The sequence below is a fragment of the Mytilus californianus genome, unplaced genomic scaffold (genome assembly GCF_021869535.1).
Source record: "Mytilus californianus isolate M0D057914Y unplaced genomic scaffold, xbMytCali1.0.p SCAF_2, whole genome shotgun sequence".
Taxonomy (NCBI): domain Eukaryota; kingdom Metazoa; phylum Mollusca; class Bivalvia; order Mytilida; family Mytilidae; genus Mytilus; species Mytilus californianus.
Genome location: NW_026262668.1, coordinates 7,692,124 through 7,714,498, shown reverse-complemented (window position 1 = coordinate 7,714,498; position 22,375 = coordinate 7,692,124). Strand labels below are relative to the sequence as shown.

The 22,375-nt window shown below is 32.1% G+C and overlaps 1 protein-coding gene across 2 annotated transcripts; it reads right to left on the bottom strand.

The window, feature by feature from the left end:
* Window positions 1–8,352: 8,352 nt before the first annotated feature.
* LOC127729211 (uncharacterized) lies at window positions 8,353–20,373 on the bottom strand. 2 transcript variants are annotated; one of them, XM_052236920.1, is made up of 5 exons: window positions 20,242–20,373; window positions 15,427–15,538; window positions 13,552–13,896; window positions 11,872–11,966; window positions 8,353–10,922 (listed from the first exon to the last, which is right to left on the bottom strand). In XM_052236920.1, exons 2-5 carry the CDS (start codon window positions 15,506–15,508, stop codon window positions 10,773–10,775), a joined length of 672 nt encoding a protein of 223 aa, XP_052092880.1. In that variant the 5' UTR covers window positions 15,509–15,538; window positions 20,242–20,373; the 3' UTR covers window positions 8,353–10,772. The 2 variants fall into 2 exon arrangements, with proteins under 2 accessions (XP_052092880.1, XP_052092881.1); XM_052236921.1 differs by having other exon boundaries at window positions 20,295–20,373.
* Between the last annotated feature and the right edge of the window lie 2,002 nt (window positions 20,374–22,375).

Below are 22,375 nucleotides of genomic sequence, written 5' to 3'. Positions count from 1 at the left end.
ATTACTTTGTGAAAGTCCAGGCATGGCGAATAGCCAATTTGCTCGTATTTACTTTAGTTTTAGCTCATAAGGAAAGAAAAGATTAGGTTTTGGTATATCCTTATGATGAAATAAAGATAGAACATTATCATAACAGCGGAGCAGAATTCTAATATTTAGACTTGATTTTAGTACGCCTTAGACAAATTCAGCTTTACACCATGAGATAAATAAACCAAATGGATCAGCTTGCAATTGGTGCTAATCAAAATCCTGATTTCCTCCTGAAAAAATTTGTAAATTCAGAAATTGTTGTGAGGTTTTTATTAATGCGAATAATGCGGCTAGGTGAGTATCGCAATAATAAGAACTGGCATTCTGATATCTGATACATATATCTGTATGCAGATTTTCCTGAAATCGCAATGATTAATCTCGCATTTTGTTTTATCTAAATTAAATTAATAATGCACGCAGTAATTTCTGAATTTCAGTAGTTAAAAGAATATGCCAATAATTAAAAGCTGACCCAGCAATGAAAATCCCTCTTATAAAAAAGAAATTAAAGCCACTGTTTGCATTTGTATATTTGACGCACAACTAAATAAAAATACCATTCTGTTAACAGACCAGATCAACAAACATGGGCGCGATTATTATTTGTATTTCGAGAGCGTTTCCATTTCTGGTGATTTTTCGGAATTAGGTGTTCAGTGGCAAAACATTGGGTGATTATCGTTTGTATTTCACAGGATTTTATATGAAAATTAACATTATCTACCTGGACTCGTTGGATGGCGACAGGTAAACAGATATATATTTATGATTAGAGTTTATTAATTTTTTTAATCAAGTTTTTATTATCTATGGTCTGTATAAATTAAAGAAAGAGTGGTCATTTTGAAATATTAAAAAAGAAAGACATGGAAAGAAGCTAGCCATATGCTTTAACTTCACGACCCGCTATATAGATAATGACCTCTCACTGAATAATTCAAAGTCTGGTGACTGTAGAAAGCATCTATACCATCGATCGTTGAAAATAAAGAATACCACAGTTTCAGTTAAACCTGTCTCATATCTTGACTTGCATCTATAGTAATTGACATTTGAAAACAAATATTTACGACAAAAGAGATGTTATCAAGTTTCCAAACATGAACTTAGCATTTTTATATAGCAACACTCTAGCGTATCCTGCATGATATGAAGTGTTTATCTCACAGTGCTATCATGATGTCTTGATATAGAATTACTGCTAATAAGGAGGCTATTTCACCAAGGATTTTAAGTGGTAAAGTTGAGGTCATACCTTTGAAAGTTTTAATTGATTGATTGTTGGTTGCTTAACGTCCAGTGCTGAAAGTTTTAAGGATGCAATCATAATTTGTTTGACCGTAATGGAATACCTGTGTCACAGATGATCATGGGTATTTTAAAAGAAAAAGAAAATAATTGAAAATTAAACTTTTTAAATTTCATTCGTCCATAGCGAATTCTGGATTTATCTTGATCAGGAACACTCAAATTCAAACATTTGAAAGCCAAAGATGTCTGTGTACCGAAACGTGTGAAAATCCACATGACTAAAACGGACCTAAAATATTAGCAAAATCCATCCAAGTTCAACCTTTTCTGAGGGATTTAGAACCTTACTTTTTGAATAATTACAAACAGTGTTATAAATCATGTCAATACCGAGGCATTGACTTTTGATGATACCGCCCCGGTAACTCAAAAACTAATAGTTCACCACCAGCGGTATCTATCTATATAAAAATAAAAAAAACAACTATTAAAATTATATGCGTCCAATTGTCGAAGCCGTAATCAAGTCCGTTTGTCCTCGATTGTTTCATCACCGAATGAATCGGTCGAGAACAAAACTTTCCGTAAAAAAAGAGATGATTTCAGCTTCCTTATTGCGAACTTCACATTTCTATGTAGCAACATTCCAGCAGCGCCTGTATATGGAGTATAACTTCCCAGTTGATACGATACTCGAGCTTGCATTTCATATAATGATTTCTTTGATAGAGGGTTGCGTTACTGCTTACAATCAAGGTATCCTTCGAAAATGTTACGGATGTCATAACGAGTTGGTTGACCGTTATGGAATATCTGTTTCAAAGATGACGGATATGTTCCAATTGTCGTTACCACAATACCGTCCTCTTTTCCTCAAATGTGACATAATCGAATTAGACTGTTCACTGATTTTTTTTATTTACATGAGCAACACGACGGATGCCACATGTAAAGCAGGATCTGCTTACCCTTTCTTGAGCACATCAGAACATCCCGATGCTCAGTCTTTAGTAAACTATGTTGTGTTTTGTAGATTGTTGTTTGTCTTTTGGTAGTTTTTTTTCGTTTTTTGCCATGGCATTGTCAGTTTATCTTCGACTTATGAGTTGAATATCCCTTTGGTATTTTCCACCATTCTTTCATCACCGATTGGAACTTACCATTGGCAATATGACGGGTGCCACTAGTGGAGCAAGATCTACATACCCTTCTAAAGCAACCGCGTTTTTTATAGGGTTCGAATTGCTCATTCTTTAGTTTTGTAATGTATGGTTTTGTTTGTAGACTGTTATTTGTATTTTGTCGTTTTTCGCCATGATTTTGTTGGTTTCTCATCGACTTATGAATTTTGATTATCAATCTTGTATCTGCTTCTATCATATGAGAATGAACGACTAGAATTATCACTTCTTTTTCCCGCTACAATCGCAACCATTTATAAGTTGATCGTTACAAAGGCCAAACACAATTTGTCATTGCAAGTGAATCTGAAGGGTGCTATATCTTAAGCTAGAACTAGTGATCCTGTCGATATTCATGGTTTTTTTTTCAATTGGAGTCCATTTATATTGGTTTCAATGATGCTACGGGTACCATTCACATTTTTATCTCTTTTTATGATATCTTTGATGAGTTTTGTTTTTAATTTGGACTTCAACTGGACTTTGGTATCCCACCTGTTTATTTTACATGAATATATAATTTTATGTACCACATCTATATACACTAAGTCATGTCGAATTTGTTAATGCTTCAGTAGATACTTGATGTGGCTGCTTGGTTATCCACTGCCAGCCGGATAATCATCAGGTCATTTGTGAAAGATAGTTTTGCTCTTCATAACTCGTATGTTAAGATGAATACAGAAATGGCGTGAAAAGTCAAGGGGCTCCTATCAGAGTCGTCAACCTTACAATGATTATTTTAACACATAGTTATAGTATAAAGATCAAACGGACATGTACATATTAAATCTCTGTAGATCAAGTATATTTGGCATGTAATTTGCAGAGGCTAAGAAAATAGTCCACCTACCAAACACATACTTTAAATAGACTGATTGAAATATCAAGTAAACCCTATCAGACATGCATAATGATGTATACCCGAGACAATTTCAACTTGGACAGTCGACTAAGCTTGAAACGTAAGCCATTACAGCAGTAAAAAATAAGGTTCATCTACTTTCGCTTGAATGCATTGCAGTAAAGATACGCTTTTGTTCAAGAAAGAAATCTGGAATCATTAATCTAAGTCGGGATAATTGGATGCTGTCAAACTCCTCAATGTGCATTTTAATACCAATTGTGTTCACTTTTGACCACGTGCACTCTTAATCAATAAAAATGGATGTAGATGCATTATTGTCTCACTAACTTGGTCAATAATCATGTAAGAAAGTTTCGGATACAAGGGGAAGCCAACTTGGATAATTTCAAGATGACATGTACATTCAAATAAAGGTTCTAAAGCTAACACAATGATTTAGTTTTTTGGTTTATTATTCTTCATTAAAAAGCTGATATATGTATCTTTTCGTTAATACGTTGAACTTGTATTTGATAACGACTTGTTTGTACTACATGTACACGTAGTATGTATTTTTTCCATTGTTAACGACAAAGTCCTTGAAAATACATTTGTTTTCAGTTAAGTATGATTCCCTTTGAAATCTAGATTGTATTGTAATGTAAACAACATGTGGGACGTAATAGCTTACCATTCAAAAGCATCCGATTCAAATGCAACGTTTCAATGATGTTTGCAAGGCAGTTGTATGTATTTTTTTCTTTTGAGTACGTTGTTGTCTGTCCCTCAATTTAAAGCTTCTTATTGTTCCTTGCCATTTTTTTTCCATATTGATACGGTTATGTTAGTTTCATTAACATTCATTATCTTTTTATATTCAAGACTGTACCTTTTAGGAAAGCTTAAATTTATTATAAAGACTTCGTTTGTTGTCAAATATTTTGTTATGTCCCGCTCACGATAGTATATGGGTATTATGTTTTCCAGATTTTGCGCTATAAGATTAAAATTTTGGTTAAAGGTAGGTTCAACTTTTGGGTTCAGGTAGTTTGTGGTCCCATCAACTTAAAACATGGTACACCAATTAAGGTTTTGACCCGAATTTAATGGGTCACTAAACATTCAAATGCGACAGTGCAAACATGACATTGTGTCCTATGAGCGCATATTCTTGTTTGTATTAAAAATCACTCTTCTTTTAAGGCTCTTATTAAGTCAGGCCATTCCTCTTATATAGACAATTTTATCTTCACATAAATGAAAGGTGTAGTAAAATTCAACCAGACTACGGCAAAACATCTAAATCAAACCAAACTGGGTGTTCTAAGGGCCTTATTGTTACCTTGCTTTATGTAATGGTGCTGTTCAATATTCGACAAAGCATGGTGCCTTTGGAGCTGACAGTGTCTTAAAAAGCAGAAAATGTCTTCATCCAGTAAAAATAAATGTGGATAGTGTCCACATGTGGACACAGATGATGCCCCCGCTTGCATATCATATAGTTATAAAGGGACATAACTCAAGAACGGTAAAAGTGATGCTACCCAAATTTGAACTTGATCTGAGTTTTGTGGTAATAAGCATTGTGTATAAGTCTCATAACATTTGGTTGAGGCTAACTTAAGTAGAAAACAGAAACTAAAAATTCAGCAATTTTTCTATTTGTAAACACGCATAACTCTAGAACGGTTGTGAATAAGTTTCATAAAATTTGGTTGAGACAAACTAAAGTTAGAGAACGGAAACGAAAAATTCAGCAATTTTTATGTTTATAAAGGGACATAACTCAAGAATGGTAAAAGTGTCGCCACCAAATTTCGTACTTAATCTGTATTATGTAGTAATAAGCATTGTGTATAAGTTTCATAACATTTGGTGTAGGCAAACTAAAGTTAGAAAACGGAAACAAAAAATGTGTACTCGATCTTAGTTTTATGGTAACGAATATTATGTATAGGTTTCATAATGTTTGGTTGGGGCAAACGTAAGTTACAGAATGGAAACTAAAAATTTAGCAATCTTTCAATTTATAAAGGGGCATAACTCAATAATGGTTTAAGTGACACTACCCAAATTCAACTTGATCTGTGTTTTATCAGTGGAAGTCAAAATTAAACATTGCATAAAGCATTGATTGTAGTTGATTCAACTATAATCATGGACAAAGGAAGATAACTCCAATTTTAAAAATTACTTGATATTTAGAAGAAAATAAAAATTTTGCAATTTTTCCATTTATAAAGGGGCATAACTCTAGAACGGTTAAAGTGACGCCACCAAATTTCAAACTTGATCTGTGTTTTGTGGTAACAATCATTGTGTATAAGTTTCATAACATTTGGTTGAGGCAAACTTAAGTTAGAGAACGGAAACTAAAAATTTTGCAATTTTTCCATTTATAAAGGGGCATAACTCTAGAACGGTTAAAGTGACGCCACCAAAATTCAATCTTGATCTGTGTTTTGTGGTAATAAGCATTGTGTATAAGTTTCATAGCATTTGGTTGAGGAAAACTCAAGTAAGAGAACGGAAACCAAATTTGGGAGGTACGTACCTACGTACAGACTGACAAGGGTAAAACTTAATGCCCCCACCTCTACGGCGGGGGCATAAAAAGGATCAGGTTTTTCGTACTCATCTGGAATGGTCTTTCTGTGCATTCACTGAAAAAAACTGTTAAAATCTTATTAAGTTCCCAAATTGAAATTAGTTATTTAAGCAAACCTATGCAGAAATAAAATCCGGCGGAGACAATGTTCGAATATATTTTAACCAGAATAAAAGATTGCCTCTAGCAGCAATGTTTTTCATTCGACCAGAGCCAAATGAAAATCATTTGTACAGCGCGTTCAATACATCCTTCATGTTTAATTAAAATTGACCATGATGTATGTATGTGGTTTTCCTTACAGTATTATTTGAAACTATGTGCCATCCATCATGTTTCCAACCCGATGAACAAAATGAGAAATCTCCAAATCACCAACTCCCTTAATTTTCAGAACATTTTTCAGAATTACCTCTGGCAGCAATTCAATTTTACTCTCATCAGAATCAAATGAAGATTTTTCTTGAAGTGCAATGTCCATACATCCTCTTGTTGTGAATGCTTAAAGTTTGCCAGGTAGATTTATTGTATGATAAAAATGTGACTTTCCATTGAGTGCCACAAATGTCGCCTTGTTTGCCACCAAATGAATATCAAATGAGGAATTAGTGTAGTCTTCTAATCAGCAATCCCATGGTTTTAAATTGGCAAAGTATATTCATAGTATGATGAAATAGGAATTTCCATAGGGTTTCAATGAGAACATTGCACGACCAATGCTCCATTGATTGCCACCAAATAAATATGAATCAAGGACTATCTATAGATTCTTTCAATTATCAATCCAATAAAGTTGAATTCAATACTTCACCTTAAAGTTTTAATAGGGAAGATTTTTAAAAACAGCCAAGTAGAATGATTGCCTCAATTTGAATTATGTACTACCAATACTTTATACCCATCCAATCAACAGTAATTGAAGATCTTGTAATTCAAACTTCACTGATGAGTCTTTCTTTCAATTATCAATCCAATAAAGTTGAATTCAATACTTCACCTTAAAGTTTTAACAGGGAAGATTTTTAAAAACAGCCAAGTTGAATGATTGCCTCAATTTGAATTATGTACTGTAAATTCAGAAATTATTGCGATGTTTTTATTATTGCGAAAAATGCGACAGGGTTATAATCGCAATAATTTAAACTCGCATTTTGAAATTTTTATATGAATTAAACAGGATTTTTCTCAATATCGCAAAAATTAAAATCGCATTTTAGTCTAAAATGACAAAATCGCAAAAATAAATGCACGCAATAATTTCTGAATTTACAGTACAACCAATACTTTATACCCATCCAATCAACAGTAATTGAGGATCTTGTAATTCAAACTACACTGATGAGTCTTTTTTTTAGACAAAACGCGTTCAAATTTTTTTTCAGAAGAGTTTTTTTGTATAATTTTCAATTCATCTATATTCTAAATTTTCAGCGGAGATTGTTTTTAAATTTGTCTAATAACAAGAATGTGTCCATAGTACACGGATGCCCCACTCGCACTATCATTTTCTATGTTCAGTGGACCGTGAAATTTGGGTCAAAACTCTAATTTGGCATTAAAATTAGAAAGATCATATCATAGGGAACATGTGTGCTAAGTTTCAAATTGATTGGACTTCAACTTCATCAAAAACTACCTTGACCAAAAACTTTAACCTGAAGCAGGACAGACGGAGGAACGAACGAACGCACAGACCGAAAAATATAATGCCCCTAGGTGGGGCATAAAAATCAATGATCTCCCTTAGACAGATAAATTTTATTTTGATGGTAATCAAAATTGGCTTTTACATTTTACAGAAAAGACCTTTCCTTTATCATTTCTGTTTTAATAAAATTGGCCCAGTGGTTTCAATGTAGATGATGAAAACGTAAATTGTACTAAGATGGACAGACAGAAAACAGAGACAAAGTGTTGACTATTGCTCAAATGGCCTTGCGGTCATCAAAACTTTGAGTAAGATTTTTGTTCTCAGACTAAGAAATCAACCAATCAAATTACTGGATTTGGAGTTTCGAGCAAAAATTTTGTACTTGAGTACTGAGAAAAGTTTTCTGACCAAAAAGCCAGGTGAGCTTAAAATACTTGGAATATTTTCTTAACAAGAAATCCCCTTAATAGATGCCACCCCTACTGGAAAGTCACATTTCCAGTGATTCAAGTACAACCTTATAATTCTGTATATTGAGAAAATCAAATGATCAGTTTATCTTTACATGGTAGTATTGCTATTTATAACAATGAATTCAATGCATTAATAGCAAGATACTAGAATAAAATACAGAATGTTTCGGTGATTTTCGAAAAACCTGGTTTCTAAATGAATATCTGATCTTTTCAACAGCATATAAATCAGAAACTCAAATCTTTAGCAAGTTGCATTAAAAATTAATTGAAGCATAATTTTATCAACTGTTAAAGGAACAACAAAATGTTTACTTTTTTATTTTGCAAATCTGCAAATTCAGGTAGATTTCATGCATGATCATGTACTAATTAACAACAAAGATAATGATACAAAATGTTATTTCATCCACACACTTTCATCATTTTCAATTGCACCAATATGAATGAAATAATTCAAGGCTTGTATATACAATCATTCAATAAATTATACTTTAATAGCAGAAAAAAGTTTTTTTATAATTGATATTTTTTTATTCTGACTTGTACAAAATCAGGTCAGAATTCAGGAAAATGAATTAAAGTGAGTGATCTGAATATTTATTATCATTAACTGTTTTGGTGGTTAGAAACTTGGTTTAGTAAAGCATGTTCATGCAGTCCAAGCCTTAACAATGAGGTTTACTTGTACAAAAGTGCTTTCAAAAATTGCTTCAAATTGTTATTATATTAAATAACCAACCTTCTCATTATTTCCATAATAAATATTTATATTTTGGCAAAACGGTTGAGCATATTTCAAATAAATAAGCTAACTTAATTTAAATAAATAAATTACATTATTGTTTTGAACTGCTTGAATGTAACATATGCAATGTTCCACCTAATAACTGCATAAATTTAGTTGAAGTAGGAAGTTAAAAGCAAGCTCATGAATAATGTTCCATACAATTAATGATATAATATGAAAACTAAAGTCAAATAGGACCAGATACCTACATTGTATGTATTCTGAAAGTAACCAATTTACAAATTATTCTTGATGCAAGAAATCTCAACTACTCTGAGAGTTCGTTTACTTGTCATGTTTATACAAAGGGGGCGAATATTCAAGAATTATGTGATTCATGAAAATCAAGAATTTGATTATTACTTCTTTTACTTTGTTTTGATAAATTTTGAGAGCAGAAATAAAAAATCCCATGAATTAGTAATTTTTGACAAATCAGAAAAACTGAAATCCATGAACATGATGAATAATGAAGTTACTATACTGTGAAAATATGCAAGTATTTCATGGATTTCAGCTCTTCAGTCTTAATTAAATAAGCAAGTATTTTGAAAATGGTCTTATTTCAAACATTAATAATTTAAATTAAAATAAGTCTGAAAATGGTAAAATTATAATCAGTCATAAAATTAATCCAATCATATAATTAATTTTTTCAAATTTGAATATTTTAGTATTTATTTTGGAAAATACTTGCAGCTGAAAATAAACGGCTACAATTTAAAGGATAAATTCAGATATGTAGAGGATTTTCATGTTATTTGTATACAATACTTTTGTCATGTTTCAAATAGACAATGATGGTGAAATGTGCCGGTCAGATTTCATTACATACTTTCTGTTCCATTAGTTTGTTGTGCGAAGATTTTTTTAATTTTAAAAACTCTAAATTAACTATAAAAAAAAAAAATTAACAAACGAAAAAAAATTAAAAAAATTAATTTTCTTTACAGGATTACATATAGTTTATTCCCCTAGAAATAATTCAAAATGTTCCTCCCAAATTTTTGTGAGGCTCATGATGTTCAAACTTTAGTTTTCTGTTGGGCTCATGATGTTCAAACTTTAGTTTTCTGTTGGGCTCATGATGTTCAATCTTTAGTTTTCTGTGTAGAGTTCAGTAAACTGTTGTCTGTCTTTTCATTCTTTGTTTTTTTGTTGTTGTCTGTTTTTCTATGAGTAATTTTTGTTTTTTTGCCCATTGGTATCTTTCTCCACTTTTTTATATAATTTTTTACAAAAAAAAAAATTATAAATCTGAAAACTGATTAAAGATCTTCATAAATCTCTTCCAAAAGATATATCAAAATGCAAATCAAAATAAAGATGATTAAAAAAATATGAAAAAAAAACTTAGCACCAAAATATATACAACATTGTTTCTCAAAATTTATAATCATCAATGATCAATAGAGAGAGAACTTCATGACAAATTAAGGTCCTTAAACATCTCTTTAGTAGTATCATAAATGAAAAATGTTCTTTATGTAAAACTATGACCGCACACCAAAACAAATCATCCTTATTAATAAGGTAAAATAATTTTAACACTCTATTTGTTGATTTTTTATATCTAGTTCTCCTTTGAATAAACTGTTTGTCTGGTTTACTCTGATTTATGATCTACAGAAATATCACAAACAAGTTCAAATTAAAGCACTGTAGTATATCAGCGCATAAATGAGACATGTTTCAACCAACGAAAATTAAAGATATGAGAAATATGACATTTCATATCCGTTATCAATCACTTCTTGTTGAAATGTTGTTGTACAAAATGCTTTAATGCACTTCAAGTTTATAGTTTAAAATTAAATATGTATGTATGTTGTTAGGTAGGGAGTGACACTTTCGATGACACATTTTGTCTTACACAACTTATATTTCTTTAAAGCCAACACCAAATCTTCCTTTCACCAATCCATTCATGGTGTGCTATGAACCTAAAGGCATCTTAAACTTTGATAAGGCTTCATTTTTCTGTTTTAACTTGTCTTTTCTTTTCTGGTTATTTCCACCAACAGATGTAAATTCTACATTAATTTTTCTACCCCCTAATGTTGTGTGGTGAAGTCGTAAGGCAATCTGAAAAACAATATATATACTTTAAAACACAAGTTATTGATGTTTGATTTCTTAATTTTTTTTTAACCAAACTAGGCTACGAGTAACACAAACTGCATAAAATATATCACACATGACCCTAGGCATACAAGCCTATTAAATACTTTGCATCATTATCCAATTTTACTCATAACTTTCTTTCACAAATGAGCAACCTAACAGACAAATGATGGGTTTACCCTTCAGGGACAGCTGGTATTATTCACGTTTCCAAAATAGTCATATTGTCTATGGTATTGTAGAAAGGAGGACATTGTCATATGACATTAACATTATATCATCCTTTACATGTTACATTACCAATTTATAGTCCTGAACATGCATGTAATATTTATACATATTTGCTTATGGACGGTAGACAGTTGTCAATCAATCAATCGACCACCCACATGTAGAAATGGCATAAATATTTACTGTAAATTCAGAAATTATTGTGAGGTTTTTATTAATGCGAATAATGTGGTGACTATTGCAATGATAAGAACTCGCAATCTGATGTCTGTTACATATATATATCTGTATGCAGATTTTCATGATATCGCAATAATTAATCTCACATTTTCGTCCATTCTTGAAAAATCGCAAAAATAAATGCACGCAATAATTTCTGAATTTACAGTAACTATAGTACTGAAGTATTTTTATAATTATCATACACTAAATAAGTGTAAAATTCTTCAGATAGTGACCACCTGAGAGGTCAGTTCATTTGACTGGTTTCATCATGTTTACTGTGTTAATTTGTACATATCATGCCCGACTCTAAATAAAATTTACTTACTTATCAAACAATAAAAAATGCCTTTCATATAATTGTACTTGTATAATTTTATAGAAAATGATCTCAAACAATAAACAAATAATCATACAAACTTGGCTAGTGTTTGGTCTTATTTTGATAGTTACTTACACCATGGCTTATTCTGTCCTTGAATTCAATGTAAGCAAATCCTCTAGATCGCTGTTTAGCTTTTTCCTGAGGTATTCTGATCTTCTTCACTCCTCCTATTAGGGAAACAAAAACAGTTTTAGAAAATTGTTAATAATACAATGAATGTTTCAAAATAACATGAATAACTGATCACATTATTTGTAGAAAAATGTGTTAAACAATATAAATTTGAATAAGAGCAATTCTATTAAGTGCCAATTCAATCTGCCTAAGAACAGAAAGTGGTGAAAACCTGACAAACCAAAACCCACTCAAGTTGACATCAATTTATGTTAGAAATGGATAATGGTGCAGGAATATAACATTAGTTTCCATGTCCTGTTCTGGTAAATCAAGATATAATTTGGCTGAAATGCACTAGAAATTAACAATTAAGGGGAGCTAACTCCGTAATTTGCTATCATTCTAACCAAAATTTATCTAGAAATTTCTCAAATTACTAGACACGCAGAAAAGAAAGACCTACCATTTCTAACTCAGGAGGAGGGTAACTTCAAAATAGGATGGTCAGGTCGGTGGGTTTTTTCTACCATGTTTTGATTTTTTTCAAAATTGCCTGATTCTTACAAAGACTGGCACTTAAAATGAATGTGAGAAGGTAGGAAGGAAAATTCATTTTGGGCCATTTATCATGTTTACTGTTGTATATTAATTTGATGCTTGCAAAATAACATCTTTTGGTTAATGAAGGATTTTGAATGTCCAATCCTTCCTTCCAACAATTATTTTAATATAATAGCTCGAATACAAATCTTAAGCTAAAAGTCGTGTGTGGAATGCAACACTGACTTAATTTGTTATGGAAAATTAATTGCAGATAACTAATCTTAAAATCAGACAGAATTTTTTATTGTATAATTCAAACTTATTGTTAATCATACCGAATGAAAGGTCTTGCGTCTACGTCATGCATATGTAGCAAATCGATTTCAGTCTGTGGTTTAAAGGTTTTATCATTAACTACTGTAAATTCATAACTTTCAGCTAGGTTTTTATTATTGTGAAAATTATGACCATAGATTTCACAAAAAATAAAAACTTTTGTTTTAAATTTTGATAGCATTATTTGTTTGCAACATTTTCTTAAATCGCAATGATTAGTTTTGCAATCTTGTTCATTGTTCAACAATCACAATAATTTCTGAATTTATAGCGTCTTTTCACATAGGTCAAAGATCAAGTCTAAAAATGAAATGTTTAAACCCATCAATAACAATGCGACCTTTTTGCCTCAAGCTCTTGGAATATCAAATATATAGAATAGAGAATGGAAATGGGGAATGTGTCAAAGAGACAACAACCCGGCTGTGAGCCCAAGGCCACCAATGGGTCTTCAATGTAGCGAGAAAATCCCGCACCCAGAGGTGGGCTTCAGCTGGCCCCTTAACCCTTAACAATTTAGTTCAGCAAAATGGAAACCACACTAAACTCCGAAACATAAAAATGAACCAAAAATTAAAAAAAAAACACACAAAACTAACAAAGGCTATAGGTTCCTGACTTCGGGACAGGTGCAAAAATGCAGCTGGTTAAACATGTTTTGTGAGATCTCAACACTCCCCCTATACCTCTAGCCAATGAGGAATAAACAAACATGAATGCCATCAGTAAAACTTACTTAATGAATTCTGATTGTACCTGTTTTTCTGAAGTGTTCCTCCAGGTTTTCTTTAGTCACATTGTAAGGCAAATTTCCGATAAATAAAACGTAGTTTGTTTCTATCTTTGGTTTGGTATCTGATGTATTGTCACTTTCCTGCTTTATGTTATTATTCTTTTTGCTTGGCTGTTTGTCGTCTGTGCTATTTTTAACTTTGTCTTGTACTTTTGATTTGGCTGTTTTCTGGGAGTCAGGTGATGCTTTAGATGGAGTTTGTTGTTCTGATGATAAGACTTTCTTGGTTTGGTCTGATGGTTTGAATCCTCCTTTATTTTCAGTAGTTATTACAAAGTGGTCAACAGCACTAGGATTTGGTCTCAATCCTACAAACAGAAAAATTAATACAGCAATTCAATATTTGTGTATACATTGAATTGTTTTCCCTAAGTTGTTATCAGTAGTAATCTTTTAAAAGTCTCCAAACAAAACCACAGAAGAATCTCAGACTTAACTGTGTTTTCCCCACAATAGTTCATATAGCATCCCATTCATAACACATTTCCAATCTATAAGAAAATCATGTCAGATACTAGTATCACATTACCAAGATGTTAAAAGAACCTGTGGAGAACAGTGTACTATGCTCTCACTTAATCTTAACTAAGCAACAATCAATCAATCAGACCTTAGTCACCTAGCATTAGTGTGCACATCCAGGTCAAAAATATAATTATTAATAAAGCTCTATATAAATGCAACAAATTAAAAAAAATAAAAAATTAACAAGATGCATGTTTTCCAATACTTGGTTATTTTTAAACAGCTGAAGGGTAATATTGATGATGACACGTACAGGATTAAGCTACTGTAATCATGAGACGTCCTTGGCCCATGTGTACACAAAGTGTAATCAGAAGACGTCCTGGGACCATGTGTTCATGAAGTGTAATCAGAAGACGTCCTGGCCCAGGTGTTCATGAAGTGTAACCAGGAGATGTACCGGGCCCAGGTATTCATGAAGTATACCCAGGAGAGGTACCAGGTCCATGTGTTCATGAAATGTAATCAGGAGACGGCCTGGGCCCATGTGTTCATAAAGTGTAATCAGGATACGTCCTGGGCTCATGTGTTCATTAAATGTAATCAGGAGAATCCTTGGCCCATGTGTTCATGAAATGTAATCAGGAGATGTCCCCGACCCATGTGTTTATGAAATGCAATCAGGACATCCCAGGCCTATGTGTTCATGCAGTGTAACCAGGAGATGTCCTGGGCCCATGTGTTCATGAAGTGTAGTCAGGAGACTTCACTGACCAAAGTGTACATGAAGTGTAATCAGAAGACTCCAGTGGCCCATGTGGTCATGAAGTGTAATCAAGAGACTCCTGGGCCTACGTATTCATAAATGTAATCTGGAGATGTCCAAGGCCAATGTGTTCATGAAATGACATATCCAGACAGAAAATCATGTGTGCAGTAGGTGTTTTACGAGCTATAATGAAAACCCTGGAATCCTAAGGATTTTGATTTGATTCATTCCTAAATTGTATATCGATCTGGTTTTTGAGTTTTACTGATTTAAGTTGCCTATCCTGCACTGATTTCCATAGATTTTGAAATGGCTAAATCTAATTTTAATTTCACAGAAATTTCAAGTCTGTCATGTGTCTTATAGTTATTTTCTCTAACAGAGTTATTAATTGTAGGTTGTGTTAGTCCTGTTCTGACCTAGATTTTGAGTTACATATCTCAATCCTGAATTTACTTGTATGGCTGTTGATTTGTCTAATCATATACATGTATTGACCTGTTTAAGTTTTGAGTTATCCCAGTTTTGTTTTTACCTATTCTTGTCTGTTTATACATGTACATGTTCCATTACTATATTAATTAACTAACTTAACAACAGTTACCTTCTCGTTTAGTTGCTCTTGTTTTCTGTTTTTCTGACCACCATTTCTGTCTTCTATCTTTCCTTGGTGTTGCGGAGGACATTTTATTTCCAACCGAAGTTCAAAAGTTACCCTACAAAAATAAAAGCATTTATTCTGAAATAAATTTTAAAACATGTACAATGTACATTTTGTACCGGTATATGAATACTGTAAATTCAGAAATTATTGCGAGGTTTTTATTAATGCGAATAATGCGACTGGGTGACTATCGAAATAATAAGAACTCGCATTCTGATATCTGTTACATATATCTGTATGCAGATTTTCATGATATCGCAATAATAAATCTCGCATTTTTGTCCATTTTTAAAAAATCGCAATAATAAATGCACGCAATAATTTCTGAATTTACAGTACTGTATATTCCGAACTGCCTGTTTCAATTAAATTCATAAGCAGACAAATTTCATGAAACCTGAAAGGAATCTTGTTTCTGATTTCTTGTTGTCTTGAGCAGCATGCCCACTATTCTATTTAAAGCTACATGTAGATTCCTGAAGTAGCTACATGTATCTCATTTTGACCCAATTCTATTTTCTTGTTCAAGTTAGTGGTAATTCTGTTGGTAACAATGGTAGCTGGTCTGTGCATGTTTTTTTATTGTGTATTTTACTTAAAACTTTTACAAGATATGGTCAACAGTGTTACAATATACATGTACATAGTACATGTATGCAATAATTATAAGTATTTGCCACCTACAAGTTACAACTTCTTCCTATACACATTTGAAATTAAATTAAGTTTTTTTTTTACCAAAAAATAATGTGGGGTTTCTGGTTTGATTTAAGTACAAAATGTATCAAGAGTAAGACAGAATAGACTATTTTCATATTACCGACTTTTGACTCTGGATTATATAATTTGTCGACTGGTTACCTTGGACATCATGGTACCAAGTCAGGTAAGAGCAAGCTAAAGAAGTAAAACCAAGCTTTCAATCGGTACAAATTTTTTTGGGAAAATTACCTGGTTAATAGGTTTTTTCACTACAAAATCATCGGAAAACAGTAAACTTTCCCCTCAAATTACAATGATTATATGTTTGATTTTACTTATTTTGGCTGCTCTTACTTGACTGAGTACCATGATGTCCAAGGTAACCAGTCGACAAATTATATAATCCGGAGTCAAAAGTCGGTAATATGAAAATAGTCTATTGTTTATTTGCTTATCGAGTTATTCTTATAATATAGGAAGCATTCCAATTTTTTGATGATATATTAAACTGTAGTCTTATCTTTTGTCCATAAATTTGCTATATACATATGATATATTTTTCCATTAAATCAAATTGTAAAAAATTTAAATACATTGTGACATCAAGAGGAAACACAAATGATTGAAAAAAAATTATGATAAAAAAATAAAATAAAAATAAAGTTCTGACAATTCTGTGTCTTTACATGTTCAACACATGGTTTGTTAAAATCCAAATGTTAATGCCGTAAAAATAATTTTTTGAAAAAATCTGTTATTGTTAATTGTAGATGAATACTTAATCATGCTTAATTCTGTATATTTTTATGATCAGATGATAGACCGAAAATTGTGTTTCAAGCAAAACAAATGTTGGCTGTTTGGTAGGTTACTGCATCTCCCAATTCAATGATAACATGCATAACCTACGGATACCCAAGGCAATTGCACCTATTTTGACAGTTTTTCCACCTGCGTTTATTAATGATCCAGACAAAAGTTTCCATTATGTGTTTAATTTGTAGATGCATCCTTATTTACTATATAGTTCCATTAATTTAATTTTGAATCCATATAGAATCATAGAAAAATGGAAAATGGATCCATGATTATGTAAAGAGGTTCCAAATTGCATCGATGCGTAAATTCACATCAGTAAAAATCAAATAACTGATGTTTTGTTTTATTCTCCAAATATTTAGAACTATTTGACAATAGTCCATGCTTACTATTCATTTGTAAAAATTGATGCCAAGAACATATTTGAATTGCTCATTTTCAAAAGTTGACTTTTTGTTGATTTCGCCATGCAAAGTTTCCGTTGATACTTTTCCAGTGAATACTTCATCTGTTGATACATACTGTGAACGTTTTGTGTATATCTAAATATATTTAGCTATGTTGGAAGACGTGCATAATGTCAAATCATAAAAATACAAATTGTTTATACTCTTAGAAAACTTGTAAGATTTCCGCTGCTATTTTTGCAAAGTGGGCGCAATTTGGGTACTGTGACGTTACCACAAGGGTCTGATTAGATTGGCTCATAGGCTTATGCAAGTATAAAGGAAACAATAATCAGTCTGTGCATCGAATGTAGTTAGGTACAGTAACACTGGTAACTAGACACTTTCTGACGTTTCGAACATTTCAGGACATAGACAATTCCTTACCTCAACTTTTTCTATACACTTGTTATTAATTTATGTTCACTATGATATAATAGAATAAAAAATACTGTTACTTTGAAACATAAACCAAACTTGAGTACATTTGATTGAAGATATCCACATGTTATCAAAACATAATTGTTTGTAAAGTTATGCATTAATCAATATATCTTAAGTAGCCATAATATGTTTTTCGCTATGAAGATCAAAAGTGCACAGCTTGTGTTTGTCAATGCAAGGACCGTCCCAACGTACAATGTATATTAGTTACAAAAATATATATGTCCCTGTGTTTGTAGATGGTGATCATTTGATCTCTGAAACTTTAAAGACAGTCAGGGGTACTACTTGTACAAGTAATCATTATTTACTTGAAGAAGTAAAAAAAATATACTTATATTAAGTTAATTATAATGTTTGAATAATCTCCCCTTAATTTTCTCAAAAATTCACCTGTATAAGTAAATTTTTTTTTACAATCCCACAAAAATTCTCAAGTTTTGAAATGTTAAAACATGCCTTTAATGATTTTTCCCAGGTAAGCTCATAATTTTTTATTAGAGTTCAATGTTTCATCTCATTAACTCAACAAAGAAACTGATTGCGCAAAGATCTTATGTATTTGCGCAAGGCCTTCAAAAATTGCTCCTTGGGGGCTTGTAAATGAGCAGTGTTCTGAAGATAACAGACAAATGAGATTCTCATTGTCCATGAAATTACACTTAAATGATTAGTTAAGACATCTGCAAAGGACAGAAAATTTAAAATTCTATTAGAGCAAAGAAGTCCTAAGAATACAAGAAAAGAAGATAGGATGACTTTTTCACTTATATAAGTAAAAAAATCTGAATGTCTAAGGGACATAACTAAGCCATTTTTTTTTTTTACCTATACAAGTAAATAAAATACACTTGTATAAGTATCCTACAAATTTACTTATATAAGTATATTAATATTACTTCTTCAAGTAAATAAAAATTACTTGTACAAGTAGTACCCCTGACTGAAAGAAAACAAATACCTGTAAATAAATTTTATTGCTATTAAGGTTCATGTGGACCCTTTGGCTAAAATGGTTGTGTTTTCACCTGAAAATTTACTCTCTAGATAAATAATATTCAAATGAATTTTATGTTTTAGAACTTAAAAAAACTTAATTGGATTTTGCAGTGCACTTTTTTCATTCCTACAGAAGGTGCCAAAATAAACAAAGTTGGGAAAGAGGTTTGAGAACTTCCCCATAGGTAGTAATTGAAGTGAACTGTATTGATTCAGATGGACAATAGATACCTGACAATAATTGGTGATTTAAACTCTGTAACTGAGTGGACCATATCAAGTGAAACTCAACTGTTTAATTCTATCATCTTCTGCAGGGACGAAAAAAAGTGCACAGCAAAATCCAGTTAAGTTTTTAATTTCCTAAAACATAAAATGCATTTGAATTTTATTTATCTAGGGCATGCTATGCCTTAAAACTTTTCCAGACACACAGGTTTGTCTGTACTCAAAGAGTAAATTTTCAGGTAAAAACGCAGCCATTTTCACCAAAAAGGTCCACATGAACCTTAACATTCCTATTTTGTTACGCAATAACGTGCAAGCCATATTATCAAGAAACTTTAATGGAAGGCCTCTTAGACCATTGGGATAAGCTGGGACTAATACACAGAATTTATCTATTATTTTCTCCCTCGTTTAACTCCTCCGAAGATAAAATTTTTCGTAACTACATGTAGATATCGTAGAAAAAACCATACACAGTATAGGGTTATGCGTTCGCTATAAGATCGCATCTAAAATAACATATTTAACATATCTACAATCAGATATACATAAATGCATCAAAATTCACCATACACAAGTCGATATGAACTGAGAAAGTAACATATAAGGTTATTTGGGGTGGGTGGGTGGTACATATACATAGTGTATCAAACTAACATCTGTGTCCTTAGTCCTTACTATCTTGTAAAGATCTTCACATTAGTCAAGGGTGTCTTAAATTTTCTTTATATACCATGTATACTGACTGCTGAAATCGTCCGTGCAGAAAGGAATTCAATGGGTATTACCTTATCTAATTTAAATATTGAAAACCGTAAATTATGTTAAAAACATACATGTAGGACCGCAAAGAAATGTAATTAGTTCCAGAGACAGAGATAAGCAATAATTAATAAGGTCAGAAAGTTAAACTGAAAAATAAATAAAAGTAGTTTTTTGTCATTATGAGGCGCCGATTTGTCTTGAAACTGAAATGTCCCCAGTCGGGTGCAAAAAGTGTCTCGTACCGAGTGTCTGGAATTCATGAAGTTATGTTAGCGTACGTGTTGCGACGCATGTCATGTTCATCGAGGATGCTTGAACTTTTTTCATAATGTCAGATATAAGCTGTGCTTACCCTCAGATATTTAAAAATAGAAAATGAAAAAGTTGTGTGATGAAATAACTAACTATGTCTGGTTGAAAGAAGCATTGTCTTTTGTCTATTTCATTTTCGATGCTTCAGAACTTTTTACTTCCGGTTTAAATATTTAAACTGCAAAGCAGTGTCGGAATAAGCCATGTTTCCGAATTCTGTCACGATTTTTTTTTCGATTTTCCTTTTTAATAGTCTATGCAGCCATTTCTTGTATTGGATTTCTGTTATGATAATTCATTACATTGGTTAAGACGACCAGCTCTTTTCCCACAAAACAACTAGTAATTCTTAATTTGCTCTAGCTATTTCCATTAGGCCGTACATTTCATAGATACCAGGATTAAAATTAAGAGAGGAGAAAGAAACCAAAGGAACATTCAAATTCATAATTCGAAAATAAACTGACAACTTCATGGCAAAAAAAAAAGAAGAAAAAGACCAGTCACCAAAAGACAAACAACAGTACACAAAAACAACATAAAAAACTAAACTGAGCAACGCGAACCCGGCCAAACCGGGTGAATCTCAGGTGCTCCGAGGAAGAGTAAACAGATAAATGACCCAATTAACGTAAAGATATTGACAAAAGATTTAAAAAAAAAATCAGATACTAATTCTCAATAAAGTGTTAACATGAAAATGAAAGTATATTATGTATATATGTATTATTTGTCTCTGATATAGCTAACTTATCATACTATGTACATTTTTGTGTATATACCAGTGGCGTATCCAGAAATTTTCATAAAGGGTGGGGGGGGGGGGGGGGGGGGCACTTAATGCCATAAGAGGGGGACCGCTCCAGTCATTCCTCAGTGATTCCCTAAATAATCAACCAATTTTTTTCAACAAAAGGGGGGGGGGGGGGGTGGCGGCTCCCCCTAAATCCGTCTCTGCATACCGTTAGAGATGCAGATGCAGTAGACTAATTCATTTTCTTTGGATGTGAAATACGGCATCCGCAATCGCTTTACATCATTTAGTTAATAGTAATGTCACAATGGGGTATCATTAAAAAGGTCGTTTCCATTAACACAAAAAGTAGCCAGTATGTTCTATATTTACCCTATACCAACCCTCAGTCATAATGGCCCTCGTAGTTTCGACCCTCTGGCTAACATGGGTGTCTCGGGTTGATATGGAAAATTGCTATTTATTAAACTGATTTTTTTTTAAATTATTCCCTTTTTATTTAACTGTGATACAAAAAGCAGGATATGGAAAGTTTGAAGAACCTTTACTCAAATGGCTTCTGTTTCCAAAAGGAAAACACAGACACTTGTCTCTGAAAAAAAAATTTAACATATATAAAGTATATCTTTTTTCAGCGGCAAGTACCTGAGGAGTAAAATATAAAATCAATACCAAGGGGACAAGCAGAAATCACTAGTCGAAAAAAACAATAGTCAACATTGACATAAGATAAAAAAAACAACAAAAAGACAAACAACAGTCTACAATATACTATACATAGAAAGTTGAAAACACAAGAAATACTGTGACGTTGATACGAACAAAGAAGAGGCAACTCTTATCCTCCTGATTTTCCATATACAAATTATTTAGATACGTTCATCTTTATTTTCACATTATTAAACACAACTAATATATTGAAACTATCTCAGAAGATTTAAGCCTCAGATATAATGAGGATTAATATGCTTTTGAAATTTATTTATGTAATATTTCGTACATAAACGACAGTGCATCATAAGCCTTTAAAGACTGATTGGTATAAATATACATGTTTATTGACTACATATGTTTAAAACTGTAATATATTCTATTTCATGAACATGTACCAAGTTGTACTTTAAAATAAAAATGTCTATCTATCTATATCATATAATAGTCGACCAATGAATGATGGTGCCCTTAAACTGTCGAAGGAATGAGTTAAACTATCCCATTAGAAATGGAATATCGTATCGACTTGGAGATATAACACTCCATATTCAGACACATATTGTTACATTGATATGGACAGTTCATATTCAGTAAGCTAAATCATGTCTTTTTTAAATGTTTTGTTTCAAACGAATCCTCATTGTCAATTCATACGATATGAATCAGAATTAACTATATATCTGTGGTATCCTTGATTTCAAGTTCG

What these genes read in the sequence shown, in the direction of transcription:
- LOC127729211 (XM_052236920.1), bottom strand. Translation starts at nt 15,508, where the DNA reads ATGTCCTCCGCAACACCAAGGAAAGATAGAAGACAGAAATGGTGGTCA. An exon ending in AAGAGCAACTAAACGAGAAG is followed by an intron (nt 13,897 to 15,426) that starts GTAACTGTTGTT and finishes TTCTGTTTGTAG; the next exon opens with GATTGAGACCAAATCCTAGT. An exon ending in GGAACACTTCAGAAAAACAG is followed by an intron (nt 11,967 to 13,551) that starts GTACAATCAGAA and finishes TTTCCCTAATAG; the next exon opens with GAGGAGTGAAGAAGATCAGA.